At 39.7% G+C, this 15,240-nt stretch overlaps 1 protein-coding gene across 2 annotated transcripts in view; it reads right to left on the bottom strand.

Annotated features, from left to right (window-relative positions):
* LOC124555465 (myotubularin-related protein 14) overlaps window positions 1–15,240 on the bottom strand; it is a 146,691-nt gene that overhangs the window by 47,289 nt on the left and 84,162 nt on the right. For both annotated transcript variants that reach the window (XM_047129387.1, XM_047129388.1), the window contains exon 7: window positions 7,617–7,778. In XM_047129387.1, the coding sequence (XP_046985343.1) occupies window positions 7,617–7,778 (162 nt within the window). The remainder of the gene's footprint in view (window positions 1–7,616; window positions 7,779–15,240) is intronic.

Below are 15,240 nucleotides of genomic sequence, written 5' to 3'. Positions count from 1 at the left end.
TGATCTCAGGAAAAGGAGAACTTCTTTTATGATCACTTGCTTTGAATCAGCCCGGGAAGACTGACTCAAAAAGAAACTGGTACACCAGCCTAATATCGTGTAGAGCCCCCATGAGCATGCAGAAGTGCTGCAACACGACATGGCATGGACTCAACTAATGTGGGAAGGAGTGCTGGAGGGAATTGACATCATGAATCCTGCAGGGCTGTCCATAAATTTGTAAGAGTATGAGGGAGTGGAGATCTCTTCTGAACAGCACGTTGCAAGGCATCCCAGACATGCTCAATAAGGTTCATGTCTGGGGAGTTTGATGGCCAGCGGAAGCATTTAAACTCAGAAGAGTGTTCCTGGAGCCACTCTGTAGCAATTCCAGACATGTGGGGTGTCACACTGTCCTGCTGGAATTGTCCAAGTCCATCAGAATGCACAATAAGACACCAATGGATGCAGGCGATCAGACAGGATGTTTACATACATGTCACCTGTCACAGTCATATCTAGGTGTATCAAGTGTCCCATATCACTCCAATTGCACACGTCAAACACCATTTCAGTCTCTCCACCAGCTTGAACAGTCCCCTGCTGACGTGCAAGGTCCACGGGTTCATGAGGTTGTCTCCATAACTGTACATGTCCATCTGCTCGATACAATTTGAAGTGAGACTTGTCCGTCGAGGCAGTATGATTCCAGTCATCAACAGACCAATGTCAGTTTTGATGGGCACAGGCGAGGCGCAACGCTTTGTGTCGTGCAGTCATTAAGGGTACATGAGTGGGCCTTTGGCTCCGAAAGCCCATATCAATGATGTTTTGTTGAATGGTTCGCACACTGACACTTGTTGATGGCCCAGCATTGAAATCTGCAGCAATGTGCTGAAGGGTTACGCTTCTGTCACATTGAATGATTCTCTTCAGACGTCGCTGGTCCTGTTCTTGCAGGATCTTTTTCCGGCCACAGCAATGTCGGAGGTTAAATGTTCCACCAGATTCCTGATATTCATGGTACACTCATGAAATGGTCGCATGGGAAAATCCCCACTTCTTCGCTACCTCGGAGATACTGTGTCTCATCGTTCATGCACCAACTGTAACACCATGTTCAAACTCACTTAAATCTTGATAACCTGTCATTGTAGCAGCAGTACCCAATTTAACAACTACGCCAGACTCTTATTGTCTTATAGGCATTGCCGACCACAGTGCTGTGCTCCGCCTGTTTACATATCTCTGTATTTGAATACGCCTGCCTATACCAGTTTCTTTGGTGCTTCAGTGTACATGAAAATTATATATGACTTAGAAGATACACAATCACAGAACACATTCAATGAATCACCGGCTACCATTTACCTTTCCTATATTTATACCCTGCAAATCACCTTATGATGTGTGGCATAGGGAACTTCTGGTACGATTATCATTTCTACATTCTTTGTTCCATTCACGAACAGTGCACTGGAAGACCGAATTTATATATAACTCCAAATGAACTTCAATTTTCTCCTCCTAGTTATTTCGAGAGACATACGTGAAAGTAATATTTTGTCTGACTTCTTGGAATGGTTGCCTTTAGACTTTCAACAGTAAAGCTCTCTGTGATACAAAAAGACACTCTTGTATCAGCTACCTCATGGGTTTGTTGAGCATTCCTGTAAATCTCCCACGCTTACTAGAAGACTCTGTAACAAAACATGCTGTTCTTCATTGGAGCCTCTCTACCTCTTCTATTAGTTCAACTTTGTGAGGGTCCCAGACTGATGAGTAATGCTCAAGACTTGGTCAAGTAAATGTTTTGGAAGCCACTTCTTTCATAATGGAATTACATTTTGGAGACCGACTACTTACAAGAGTATCAGGCCTAGGAAGCTAGCCATTTATGCTGTTATTTAAAGCATTACTGGCACATATGTAATCTATGTATCTTCAAGCGTAATACATATTAAAAAATTATCAAGCTTCAGGTTTTATTTTTCATATTTACTTTAGTTCTTTGAGAAATTACAAACATTAAAATAATGATTATATATCTTAAAAAGAAGTGCAAGGTGAGTTACTGAACTGTACCTGTAGGAGACTTCTACACGGACAAAATTCTGTCAATGCATTCATATTGGCCAAACCATTCGCAACAGCAGCTGTTACATTTGCTAATGTTTCTTTCAAAATAATTCCACAAATTGACAACATAAGGCAGCACAAGTCAAGTGGTAGGTAGTGATGCACCCATACATTGTTCTCATATGAAACAAGTCCAGTTTTTGAGAGAGAGAGGGATGGATGACACATTGAGAAAATCGCGGCCAAACCTATACTCTGGTGTGGTCTTTCTAACACCAAGTTGTGGCCCGAGCTATGCTTCGGCTTGGTCTACAAAATGTGTTAAGATTCTTCTAACAAATCTCTGCCTGTCATCGACTTTTCCTACAGTCAGTTTTATGTCGTCATTCAATTTCAGGTAGTTTTGTATGGTTACTCCTAAGTATTTTATGGTTGGAACTGTTTCTGGCGGTATTTCGTCAACAGGGTAATCAAATCATGATTGTCTTATTAACCTATTTATATGCAATACATTCTGTTTGTTGGTTTATATTCATGGCTGCTGACTACAAGTCACTGCATCAATCGTTTCTCCCCTGCTCTCATCCTTCATTTTGCTATCACCTGCTCACAATACAACCTTCTGACAGATATCACCTCAGGAAACTTCTGATATTATCCATTAGATCATTTATAGATACTATGAACAGTAAGAGCTTGATAACACACTTTTGGGGCTACTCAAGAAATTACCTTTACATCTGTCAATTTTGTACTATGAACATAGTGCTGAATTCTATTTGCTAAGTAGTTCTGAATTCACTCTCAAATCAGGTCTGATATTTTGTAAGCTCTCGTTTTGTTCACTAAATGGTGGCAAGGAACTGTATCTAATGCATTCCAGATGTCAAGGAACAAGGGATCAACCAGGGCCTTTTGTCTACAGCACTCTCTATTCAATTTATATAAACACAGTTTCAGACATGTATAGAGGAACAGACACCACATTTAAATGGAATAATAACATCCATTCAAAGTAACAACCAACACTGTAGGAATATGCATTGTTTTATGAGGCAAATTTTGCCATTGCCACAGTATAACATAGCAATCTAACAAAAACTGTCTACCTAAATCAAACAATGGAAAATCCTGGATGATTTTGTCTACCTAGTTATATGGACTCCTGTGTTTGCAAGGTACAAGGGCCTGGTGCACTTCATATACTTATAGCTAGTTTTACTACAGGGGACGAGTAAGTACAGGATTTTTGAGAATGTAATAGCGATCCGCATCAGTATTCAAAGTAACAACCTTTTGCTACTTATGCACCTCACAGATAGAGAACTACGCAGATAATGCTGGTTTACGATCATGTTGTTTTACAAATAAGCTGCAGCTATGGCAACATCCTCTCATACGACGACAAAGTGATTCTAGTAGACCATGCAGACACTAGATGGCATCTGTAAACAGTGTCACAGTGAAAGGCTAGTACTTGTTTGTTGTCAAGTAGGCAAAGCTGTGGACAAGATTGAAGCCAACTGTCATGGACAAAGATGGACAGCATCATTTTTGTGGAAGGAAGGGGATATTCATAAACCGTTTAACTGAGGAGTATGTCAAGAAGCTCCTACAACCGGATCGCAGGGTCCACTAGTGGAATGAAGTTTGCATACAACAATGTGAGTACTTGTTGTCTGTCAACATTGCGGACTCTGGGGAACACTGAGGTTGTGTTTCAATTTATTATGGCTGATAGATGTATAACTTTTGATGAACTGAAATGACAGACATACCTCAGTCGCACAACTCTGCACTCCATTATTAATGACGATTTGGGTATGAAAGAAGTGTGCACATTGGGTTCTATGAGACTTGACAGAGGTCCAAAAGGAGAATAGAATTGAAGTCTGTAATCGATTACTGTAATGAAGAGTGAAGATATAAATTGTTTGGTAAACTAGTGACTGGTGGCAACTCATGGTATCACTACCATACACCTGAGAAGAAAGCCTAATCTATGCAACAGAAACAGCCAGGAGTCCCTGGTCCAAGAAATTTTGTGTTGCTCTATCTACAGGTTAACAGACGATCTTTGTCTTTAGACATTTGTGGCATATTGCTGATGGACTGGCTTCCACAATGAACAACTATCAACAGCAGAGAGTGATATGACATCTGGATCTCGCTCCATCTGATTTCCTCAACAAAATGAAAGGCACACTGTGAGATAAGAAATTTCGCAACAACAAAGAGCTGCATGCAGCTCTCCATGAGTGTGTGCATAGTACCCCCAAACAATGGCTCTATGATACAATAATGGAATTGTCAGGAAGGTGGCAGCAGTGTACTGATACTGGTGGGGAGTATATTGAGAGATCCCAAGTATACTGATTCACTGTTCATTAATAAATAAGGTACAAAAAAACTACTACTGTAAATAATTTTCAAATGCCCTCATATAAAAAAAGAAGTCATAACCTACAAATAAGGTTATCTTTATTGCCATTTGGTTATGAAATTCTATAATAAAGTTATTTATAGTGTAATTGTATAATAACCTATCAGCATCAATCAGTTGATAACTTATATATTGACACAAGAAGATATGCCACAGAAGCAGCAGCAACTTAGTGATCAGTTTCACACCTGTCTGTGAGTGCCTCTTAAATTTCAAAAGCTATTATTTACTCAATAATATTTCTACAGCAGACCAAACATATCTTTAAAAAATATCCATCCAACTCTATCTTCCTTAACAATGATTTCTTTCCCACTATGTCAAACTACATAACACACAATGCAGCAATCCGCACTTCCTCATGAAAATCCAGTTTCAGTTAATTCTTAAACCACTAACACACACTTGAACTTGAGGCTACCCAGAACACAAAAAGCCAGCTACACTATAGACTTACAAATCTGCCCCTGTATGCCCTCCCTCATGTTAGATTGTCTGTATTATTGGAAGAGCTCACTTTTAACCTTACAGATGTTTACCAAAGTGCACTCACTTTCTTTTACTCACAATGAACTCTGAGTTTGATTTTGTCTGCCAACCTCACTATTTGTATTATATAAACCTAACACTGAGCCAGTCTTCAAAGAGTCATTCATTATCCCAAATACTCTACCACAACTCCAACCAAACCACCCCTTACAAGCATTCCACGAATTTCTTACACAAAGTATTACTTCACAATCATTTCTTAGATGCCTTCAACACTGTTTTAAATTAACCACTGACAAGTCAGTGGCTCTTTGTTCCTCAAAGTCAATGACTACAGTATGAATTTTAAGCATTTTAATGTGGACAGCTACATCTGCATACCAAAGAATATGCTACCAGCCTCCAGTTTTACTTAGGTGATAGTACACTGACGGCATAGCACAACATGCCATATTGCCTTTGAAAATGAGCATTCTGACCATATTCTATGCCCCCATCCTCAACCTGTTTCCTCACCTTATGATTCACATGTTTTTCAGTATCTCCTACGAAATCAGTGTAAGCTGTTTCCAGACATACATTGATCAGCCAGAACATTACCACCACTGACCGACTATCAATATAAACCTGTCCTGGCAATAGCAACATTACCTTGTGAGCAATGACTGCTAGTCAGTCACACACACACACACACACACACACACACACACACACACACATGGTGCACATAGTATCAGGTGCATGCTGTCTGTGTGTAAAAGGGGAAGGTGCGCGAGCTATCTAAGTCTGACAGAGGGCAGATTGTGATGGCCCAGAGGTTTGGCACGAGCACTGCGGAAACTGCACAACCAAGATGAAACCATGTCATGACATCATGGGACTGGGCAGCCACACCTAATTACAGATGTCGGATGTCACAGGTTGGGCAGACTAGTGAAACAGTACGGGCATCTAACTGTGGTGGAACTAACATCAACGTTAATGCTGGCAGAGTAAAAGTGCGCCTGAACACGCAGTACACCGAACATTTAACGATGGGCCTCCACTGCCGATGACCCAAGCATGTGCCAATGTTAACAACACAATATCAGCAACTACAACTGAAATGGTCACATGACCACTGGCACTGGATGTTGGCGCAGTGGCAGAGTATTGCGTGGACTGATGAATCTGATGGGAGGGCATGAATCTGTAATCTTCCAGAGGAACAGCTCCTTAACACCTATACTGCGGGATGGAGAAAAGCTGGCATCGGCTCCATTATGCTCAGGAGAGCATTCGCATGGTTATCCATGGGTGCAAGGTACCATTATGGTAAATGATTTTTGTACACTGGTTGAAGGTCACGTACACCTCCTCATGATGACCATTTTTTCCCAATGGTAGTGGCATTTTTCAACAAAATAATGGACCATGTCACAAGCCAGGAGTTTAATGGAGTGGTTCAAGGAATACGGTGGCGAGTTCCAACATATGTGCTGCCCTCCCCCTCCCCCCAACTCGCCAGATCTGGCCCCGTTCGAACACATCTGGGATGCGATTGATCGAAAATGGCACCAGAGCTCAGTAGGTGGTCATAATGTTCTGGCTGATTAATGCATCTTCAAAAGATATTGGCAAGTGATTTTATGTCGAGGAGAAGACTCTCAAAAACATATCAGTTGAGAGACAATGCTGTATTTCAAGAGGTGATTCAAAAAACACTCATGTTGCTTCATGTGTACGGTGTAGAAATGATAGTGACACTGGAAATGGCATTAAACTTAATCATCGTGAATTTATTTTTCTATAAGCAGTGTTCAGATAATTCTTTTCCAAATCAATAAAGTTTATTTGCATTTATGATTTTTGACTGAATCCGTTAATAACTATATCTTAAGTATGACATAATGGTGATACTGAAACATTAAATAAGTAAATAAGGTATTAAAGTACCATTTTTCAGTTGTCGAATATTTCTCTCTATATAGCAAACTTCTTTTATCGACTAATAGATTTTGAATCTTCATATCATTATACAGTTGCCCGCCATTGTTATATAGTAGGCTTTATTCCACTAATAGGCATGTTGCATGCAAATCTGAGAAGGCAATGTCATTATGATTGTATTAATAGCTTGATGGCTCACAATGGTGATGTAATATATATTCAGCTGGAAGCTTTTACACTGACTGAACACAGAACTCATTCAAATATGCCTTGTTGAGCATTTACTTAGGTAGTTTTAATTTTGAAGCAAATGTCTCATTCTGTAGCTACGTCGGGTGAGAGAAAGTACAAATTTATGTTAAAAGCATTCGTTTTTTAAGACTTTTGTGTATATCAGTATTTTTGTGATGTTTTGTTAAGTCTTTCTGAATGTTAAGTATACGATAAATGTAAAAATATCTCACTTCTCTTTTCACAGTCCAACATAAATTCACAGAAGCACCAAATGCCCTGTTAATTAATTACTCATTGTTAGTACATTACCTTTTTGTGGAGTACATGTTAGTGTCAACTGTGGTATACCTGCCCACATGATAATACGAATGGTTTAACATTATAAATCCTTATTTAGATACTCTATTTCATGATACTCATCAACTTAATGCATTAGGGGGGAAATTCAAAGTTTGCCTGTTACCTTCCAGTACTGAGTGAGCTGCTAGAATCATTTCTCTGTCTGAAGCGGCTGGAAACAGGGACAGCAACTGGGCTTGTCCTGCTCTGGTGTGGTGAACGAGGCGGCTGCTCAGGCATTTGGGACACGTGATATTGTGCCTGTGGCCACTGTGGCTGTGACATGCTGTATAAAAAGTTTTCAAACACATAATATTAATATTCTAAATAGTAAGTACCATTAATCAGAGCTTCACTATTTTAATATACCGAAAGCAGGAGCTGCTAAATTGTATTAATTAAGAATGAACAATTAATATGAACGAACAATTAATTAATTCTTCAGAAAAATATGAGCATCAAGTACAATGTCCAAAGCAAAACTATGTACATGGCTGAAAAGTAGTATGCTCTGCTAGAACCTGTTCACAGCATGAAAGCTTAAGAGTATGAGGGGAAGTTAATACTCTCTAGTGCTTTTGGAATTTAGGGTTGCTTTATCAGACCTTTTTAATAATATTTTTCAAGATGCCAAGACAACAAATCAAGTAGATTCCATTTTGAAAGGGAGAAAAAAATAGGCTCAGGTTTTAGGAAGGGAAGGGAGAGATTGGTGGGAACTGGTGAATTTGGAACAGTGAGGACCTTCCATGCCTGATGCAATATGAGGAGCTGTACCCAGATGGAGTAAGTGGCAGCTCCCTAGCCTCAGCACAGAGAGAGGGTGTGGAGTTGGCCCTGTAAGCACCTGTGGCCAGCCTGAGCCCCCATAGTTGATAGCATCAATGATCTCGAGGTACTCAGGTCTCAATGGTCCATATACGTTATTCACACAATTGTAAGATGAGGTTTTTTCCCCAAATTTGTCATTTTATATTCACAGACTAAACTTCTGCTGCCGAGGTTAACATTTTTACATTGTTTAGTACAGTACATAGGAACAGTCTTACATTTATAGGGGCTATCTTACATTTAGAGAGGAAGCTTTGACTATTGAGGTTATGCAGATTTATTTTGAAGAATTTGGAAGGGCAGGGCTCAGCAAACAATAATCGCAGTCCAACAGGCTCGAGATTTCCTGATAAGCCGAAGTGCTTGATACAGTATCGATGTTTCTTGAACAATCATTTGACACTGACTAATGTGGCACGAGTGCAGGCATATGTGAGAAACTATCAACTAGCCACTACAACAGTCTATTGCTCTGATTAAAATTGGACAATTTTGTGAAACACAAGAGGAAATAGCATTAAATTCTACAATATTACAAACTTTTGCTATAATTAAACAGGTTTGCAGTAACTGTTCTCATACATGTACGAATACCGTATAAAACATTAATGCTGCTTTTTAAGTTCAGGTGACATTGAAAAATGGAAATCTTGTCCTTCAAAAGACATTAGTTGATTCAGAACCCAGACCAATATTTGATTTGGTAATGAGAGACAGTAAATTGTTACAAAGTGAATTACAAATGAGAAATTCAGTTGCTGTTCACGTATTAGAATACCGGGTTAAAGCGTTACCAGCTTTTAGTCAGCTTGAGAACATGGTGGTGACGTTCCGTTGAAACAAGAAGGAAAATTAATCCAAAATGAATGTCTAACAAAGAAAATAAATCATACTCAACTGACAGTAATTGTTATTGCAAGAATAAATTACAGCAGTAAGACCCATCATGGAGACGCTGCTAGATAGTGGGATGAGCGAAACTTCGAGAATGGGACTGAATTGTATTTGTGATCTTTTATTTATGTATTTGGTTCTGTTTTAAGGTCCTGCTGCAATGGCAGCCTCAGGAATACAAACATATTTGGAAGAAACATCATCATCAAAAATAGTGATATCACAGACTACAGGGTTGGTAAGCAAAGAGTGTAGAAAAGAAAATGGCATGAAAATTAATGTAAACTATTTCTTTTCATTTATTTTATTTCCCCAACTATTATCAAAATGTACATAATCAATAAATCACACAAGTTTAGAGTAGGTATAATGTTAACTTTTTGGCAGGTACTCTATGTCAATAAAACAGTTTGTAATTTTGATTAGCCAGAATATGTTAAAAACAAATTTTTCTCAAGGAGCCTCCTAAAAAAGGGGAGGGTTGCCTTAAATCCAGTACTATGTACTATGTACCTATAGTCAGTCTATCTGGAGCCTCTGAAAAGCCATACAAAACTAGTGCACATGCACTTTGTCAGCTCCCCAAGCCCTGTGGCTAAGACACTTTAAGATGTTCAGTATTTTCAGGTGTGGTAAAACTGACAGTTTTGAATAAACTATGGAGCCCTTAATTCTCACTGAATCTTTAGAATGACACCCCTCATTTGTAAATTGGGTAAATAAAAAATGCAACAAGAGCAATTAAAATTAACATGCATACACTTATCTGATGAAAATTTAAAACCTATCTCCATTGTCCACTCCTCCAACTTCTAACCAAGAACTGTAACAAACAAATTGCTGTTTCAGGGCTGGGAAAAAATCTGCAAACTCATCCTCATAAGGAGCAATGCATAGGACCCCAATTGTAGACATTATACTGTTTATGGCTATGGAAAAGAGGATAACAAAACACTTCCCTCTAAAAAATCATTAGCCTACTCAGAAGCATTAAACAGCACTTCAACTAGGTACTTAAAAAAGGTGTTTACACACAGGAATGAATGAATGAATTAATAAACACATAAATGTATACAAAAATGTGGATGGATGCCAACAGAAGCCTCATTAATGGAGCTGTCCTACAATATTATGCCTCCAAGCAGTTTTGTATTTCTTATTTATGTCAAAAAATAGCCAATTACGATGCTGCTTATGTAAGAAAGCCTGCCATATAGCTGCCTCTAGCAAGGTCAAATTGTTGATAGTGCATCGACACCACCTGACCCTACTCCGAGAGCAGCTAAAGAAATGCCTGATCTCTAATGTCTGGACTAGAAAACGGCTGACCATTCACTCCTGTGTTTCTCCTACACAACTCATTAATGGAACAATGCTCTAACTGCTGGAGTACATTTGGTCCTTCTCTGGTTTGAACACACACATCAAAATTCCCCTCCTTCCACGGTGTGGGAAATTACCCTGTGTGTCATACTAAATTAAAACAGTCTAGGAGGATTTACGTTGATTCTGTTTACAGGATTCACAGCACGCTGAACTGGATGTGATTGTGAATAAGGTGCCGTATCAGAAGCCTGAAATAGTGGCAAATCCACCTCCCATATGGAGAAAGGGTATTTTGTTGGATCTGAAGTCCAATCCACCCCTCTCCATGTTTGCACAGTAGTAGTGGAATGCTCGAACCTGGCTCACAGTGGCAGCAGCCATTGCAATGTGCCCTGCCACTATCTTGGCGATGATCATCAGTGTTATTTGGAGACACCACTGCTGCAGCATCGTTGCTACAGGTGGCCGGTTGCATTTACCATAAATCTTACTGATGGTTTCCCAAACTTCTGCAGAACAAGTGGAAGGGTCCAGAGACACTTGTCATAAATTTTTTTGCTCTCTGGAACTGTACATCGGAGCTTCAGCCCTCACTACCCAAAAGGTTGCATAGTTTTCTGCTGTCGATCAGTATTTAATCTGTTACAGAGCTGCATGATCGAGACAGATTGCTGAGCATCACTCATCATTCAATGTTACTGGTGCCTCCTAATATTACCTGAGGATTTTGAGATTGATAAATTAACAGTGATGTTGTTTACTTGTGATATGGTCCACCAATACCTGAACACTGCCTCCATGCTCAAAAAACAGTCAGAAGGCAGTGCAGTGTCCAGTTTGCTTTACTTATCATGGGTTCCTTTTAGGATTTTCTTTATCTGGTAAATGGCTGAGAATGATCCAGGTAACATTGGTGATGTGTGTGACTGCTCGTGTTGAGAAGAGACAGCTCCTGAAATTCTTGAAGCTCTCTAAAACTCAATTGCTGGGTAAGTAGTGGAAGAACCTTATATGAGATTATGTTAACTGAAGTCTCCCTGTATAGGATACGGTCAGCGGAGTTGTATTATGAGAGAGCCCTGTAATCCAATGTCTCTTGAGGTGGAAGGCAATCCTTTAACTGACATCAATTTCAAAAGCAGCTGCTTGTAGGTCAGTAACCAGAATATAGCAGAGAAGTGGAATGTGTTACTGACAAACAAAACTAGCCCTCCCCTGGTCCTTTCTGCAGGAAGGTCACCCTTGCAGTGAAGCAGAGAGGCATCAGTAGATTTATAATGTGTGTTTTGCAAACACAGGGGACCTCCCTGCGCTAGGAGTTCCACTTCCAGCACATGTTCTGAACCCGTTTATGTTCTACTGTAGGACAGGAGCTTAGTGGCGTGGTTTTTCTTATTTACATTTGTCGTTTCTCTGTGGTTGGGATTTGCAGTGGCTGGAAAGGAAGAATGGGGAGGGGGGATGCTTGAGGGACTTGCTGCCAGTTCCTCTGGCAGTTATCAATGTCCTTACTACTGTAAGCATGGTCATCATCTGACTCATCAAGTAGGACCAAGATTGGTTAGTCTGATGGTTTTGGACCTGTCTTTTTGACTGATTGTTTTTTCATGCCAAACTTGGATTCTGTGGTTGCTGGTAAGGCTGCTTTAACAGAAACATTTCTTTTAGTTCTATTATTCTCTCTGCAGTGAGAGAGTATTATTATTATTATTATTATTATTATTATTATTATTATTATTATTATTTATTTTTTGCAAAATGCATTATGCACCACCAATGTCTGTGTTGTATGCATGCCTGTTGGTTTAATCTGTGACGCAAGGTTGCAGCTATACTTACAGGTACATGTTGTGTTCTGTTCAGCTGTCAATGTCACTAGTCTCTGGTACAGGCTGCTTCAATGCTGAGGTGACTGACTCCACAAAAGTAGGTGGCTGTGTGGCCTTAAATGCCTTCTTTACGTAAGAGATTCATTGCATAATCAGTATGACCTGTATTTTCTTCCATTTGTGAATAATGGACACACTTTATTCCACATTGCATTGTTACAGAGCAACTGATGCACAGAAGTGAGACGTTGTATCGAGTGCCTTAACTGCTTCATCTGCAGATAGCATGTTCTTTGCAAACCATAGCTGTGTGACTGAAGTTTGACACCTAAAATTAGACTCTACATACCTAACTCTGTATGTTGTTTTACGGCAGATAAAGCCTGCTGCTGTGTACTTTAGCAGCCTTAGAAAGCCTAGTGTCTAAACTATGGTGTCTTCCAAATTCACTACTTTCCCTTTTCATGAAATTCTTTTACTACTGTGACACCTTCACTTTCCTATACGTGTTGTAGTCCTTGGGCATCAATACTGGCGATATCCCAGCAGGTTACAACTCCTTTACAACAGTTTGACACTGTGTGTAACTCACTGTCTACAGCTAAGTCTCTACGAGATTTAGTACTTCCCAATGTGTTTACTTGCATACTCTTCACTGCCTTGACGAGTAGGGTGTTGTTACACAGCCTCTAAATAGATATTCTGCTTTCTACTCGGTAAAAATGCTGCTGAAACTGTTTTGACGTTGAAGAAAGCTTACCAAGGTGACACTATAGGAAAAATTCAAGTGTATAAGTGGTTTGCTCAATTTAAAGATGGCGGCATGTTGATTGATAACAAACCTCATTCTGGACATCCATCAACTGCCTGACTCGACAAAAATATTGAACAAATTCAAAAGCCTGTGCTCAGAGAACTGTCAGATTAGTGGGTTATCTTGGAGCTCGGTTCATCGAATTTTAACAGAATGAAAAAGGTTGCTGTCAAGTTTGTTCCTCGAGCTCTGACTGACAATCAAAAGAAACGTCAATTTGAAACATGTCATGTTTTGAAACAACAGCTTCAAACTAATCCAAATTTTCTGTCAAAGGTCATTAGTGATGATGAGTGATGGCGCTATGGTTATGACCCAGATACAAAGCAACAGTCTAACCAATGGACGATACCATTATCATCTCGCTCCCCCCTCCCCCCCCCCCCCCCAAAAAAAAAACACCATCAAGTCCAATGAGACATCAAAACAATAACAATAACAATTTGCTTTTTTGGTGATGCCAAGGGCATACATAGTTCATTCAGAGTTTGTTCCCCCAGGTCAGACCATCAATCAAGCCTTTTTTTTTTAAGAAGATTGCACAACAGTGTTCTTCAAAATGACTTCATTTGTGGCAGACAGAAGATTGGTTCTTCCACCATGACAATGCACCTGCACACACAGCCATCTCTGTTGGAGAGTTTTTAGCTACAAATGCCATGGTTCCGTTGTCCCCACGCACCTTACTCGCCTAGCCTGGTGATCGTTTCTTCTTTCCACCCATGAAAATGTATATGAAAGGACATCAATTTGAAAGCGCTGAAGAAATTGAGAAAAAAGTTAGGGAGGAGGTGTCAGTCATTTGTAAAGTTGACTACAAAAAATTTTTCAAACAGTGGAAGCACCAGTGGGACAAAAGTGTTAGTTGTAACGGGGAGTATTGAGAAGGGGAGATGGTCGTTTTATAAACAATTTGAAAATATATAGCTTTTAAAAATAATTCCTTTTTTTGTATCACCTCATAGACTTACTATTACTGCCGTTTCTGATATTGGGAGCCTTCTAAAGTGGAACAGCTCCATAAGGTCTCTTTGGGGTTGGATGTTAATACTGACCAATGGCCCTGAACACTCTCCCCACCCGGTAAAGTTCTAGAGGAATGACCAGTTGAATGGGACACGAGATTATGAACCCCTCAGAAGTTTGTCAGGTTACAGTTCGTATTTTCCCATCTCTTCCCTGGGAATGTTTTGGATAAAGGTTTGTAACATTCTCGTGATCTAGGCAGTTAAGCCAAAACCCCCTTGTTTTTAGCACACAACTTACTACTGCCATACCACATGCTCACTGCTAGGAACATGAAAAAATATGGATTTGTGATAAAAGTGAATCTAGATATAAATTTGGCTTCACAATGCAAAAATGCAAAATTGGCTAATACACAATATCCACAGTGAATTATATCTGGATGAACTAGTTTATCAGATATAGTTAGAAATATATTTATGTTCTGTACACAAAAGTAACCAATTTTCAGTTACTGGTAAGAATACGTGTGCAAAATAAAAAGCACATATTTGCACGAATGCAGCGATGTATCACTATGCTTGTTAGTTATGCTTTGGTGCCAAGTCAGTTGTGGATGCTGAATGGTTCCTGTACGATACATGCTCTGTATGGCAACATAGGACTCAGCCATGGCACCTAGTAGCTTGGGAGGGGGAAATGAATGTATGTATGTCTGCTAGCTGATGTTCAAAGGTTGTTTAATGTGGGAGGTTTAATTGTCAGGTTTTTTGAACTAGGGTTGTGTAAGATACCAGCAGAGACTGGGACTGATCAGCTTTGTTTTCAGCACTGCCAATCTCAGCAACCATTTGTGGGGAGCTGTTACGGATTACTTTGTATACTCGGCTTTGCTACATATTTTGTGTTGCTCATTGTACTCTTTTCTTAGTTTGAAATGAGAGGAGGCACTAATCCTGATGTATGACAGAGAATCTAAACTCACTCTACAACAGAAGGGATTGGCAATACCTATGACCCTGTGTCAGTTCTGCTTCTGCAGAAACGCAGAACACACATCTTGTCGAAGTGTCTATAATTACTTTATA

Source organism: Schistocerca americana, chromosome X (genome assembly GCF_021461395.2).
Source record: "Schistocerca americana isolate TAMUIC-IGC-003095 chromosome X, iqSchAmer2.1, whole genome shotgun sequence".
Taxonomy (NCBI): Eukaryota; Metazoa; Arthropoda; class Insecta; order Orthoptera; family Acrididae; genus Schistocerca; species Schistocerca americana.
Note: the sequence above shows the minus strand (reverse complement) of the source record. Positions and strands in the feature narration are given on the sequence as shown.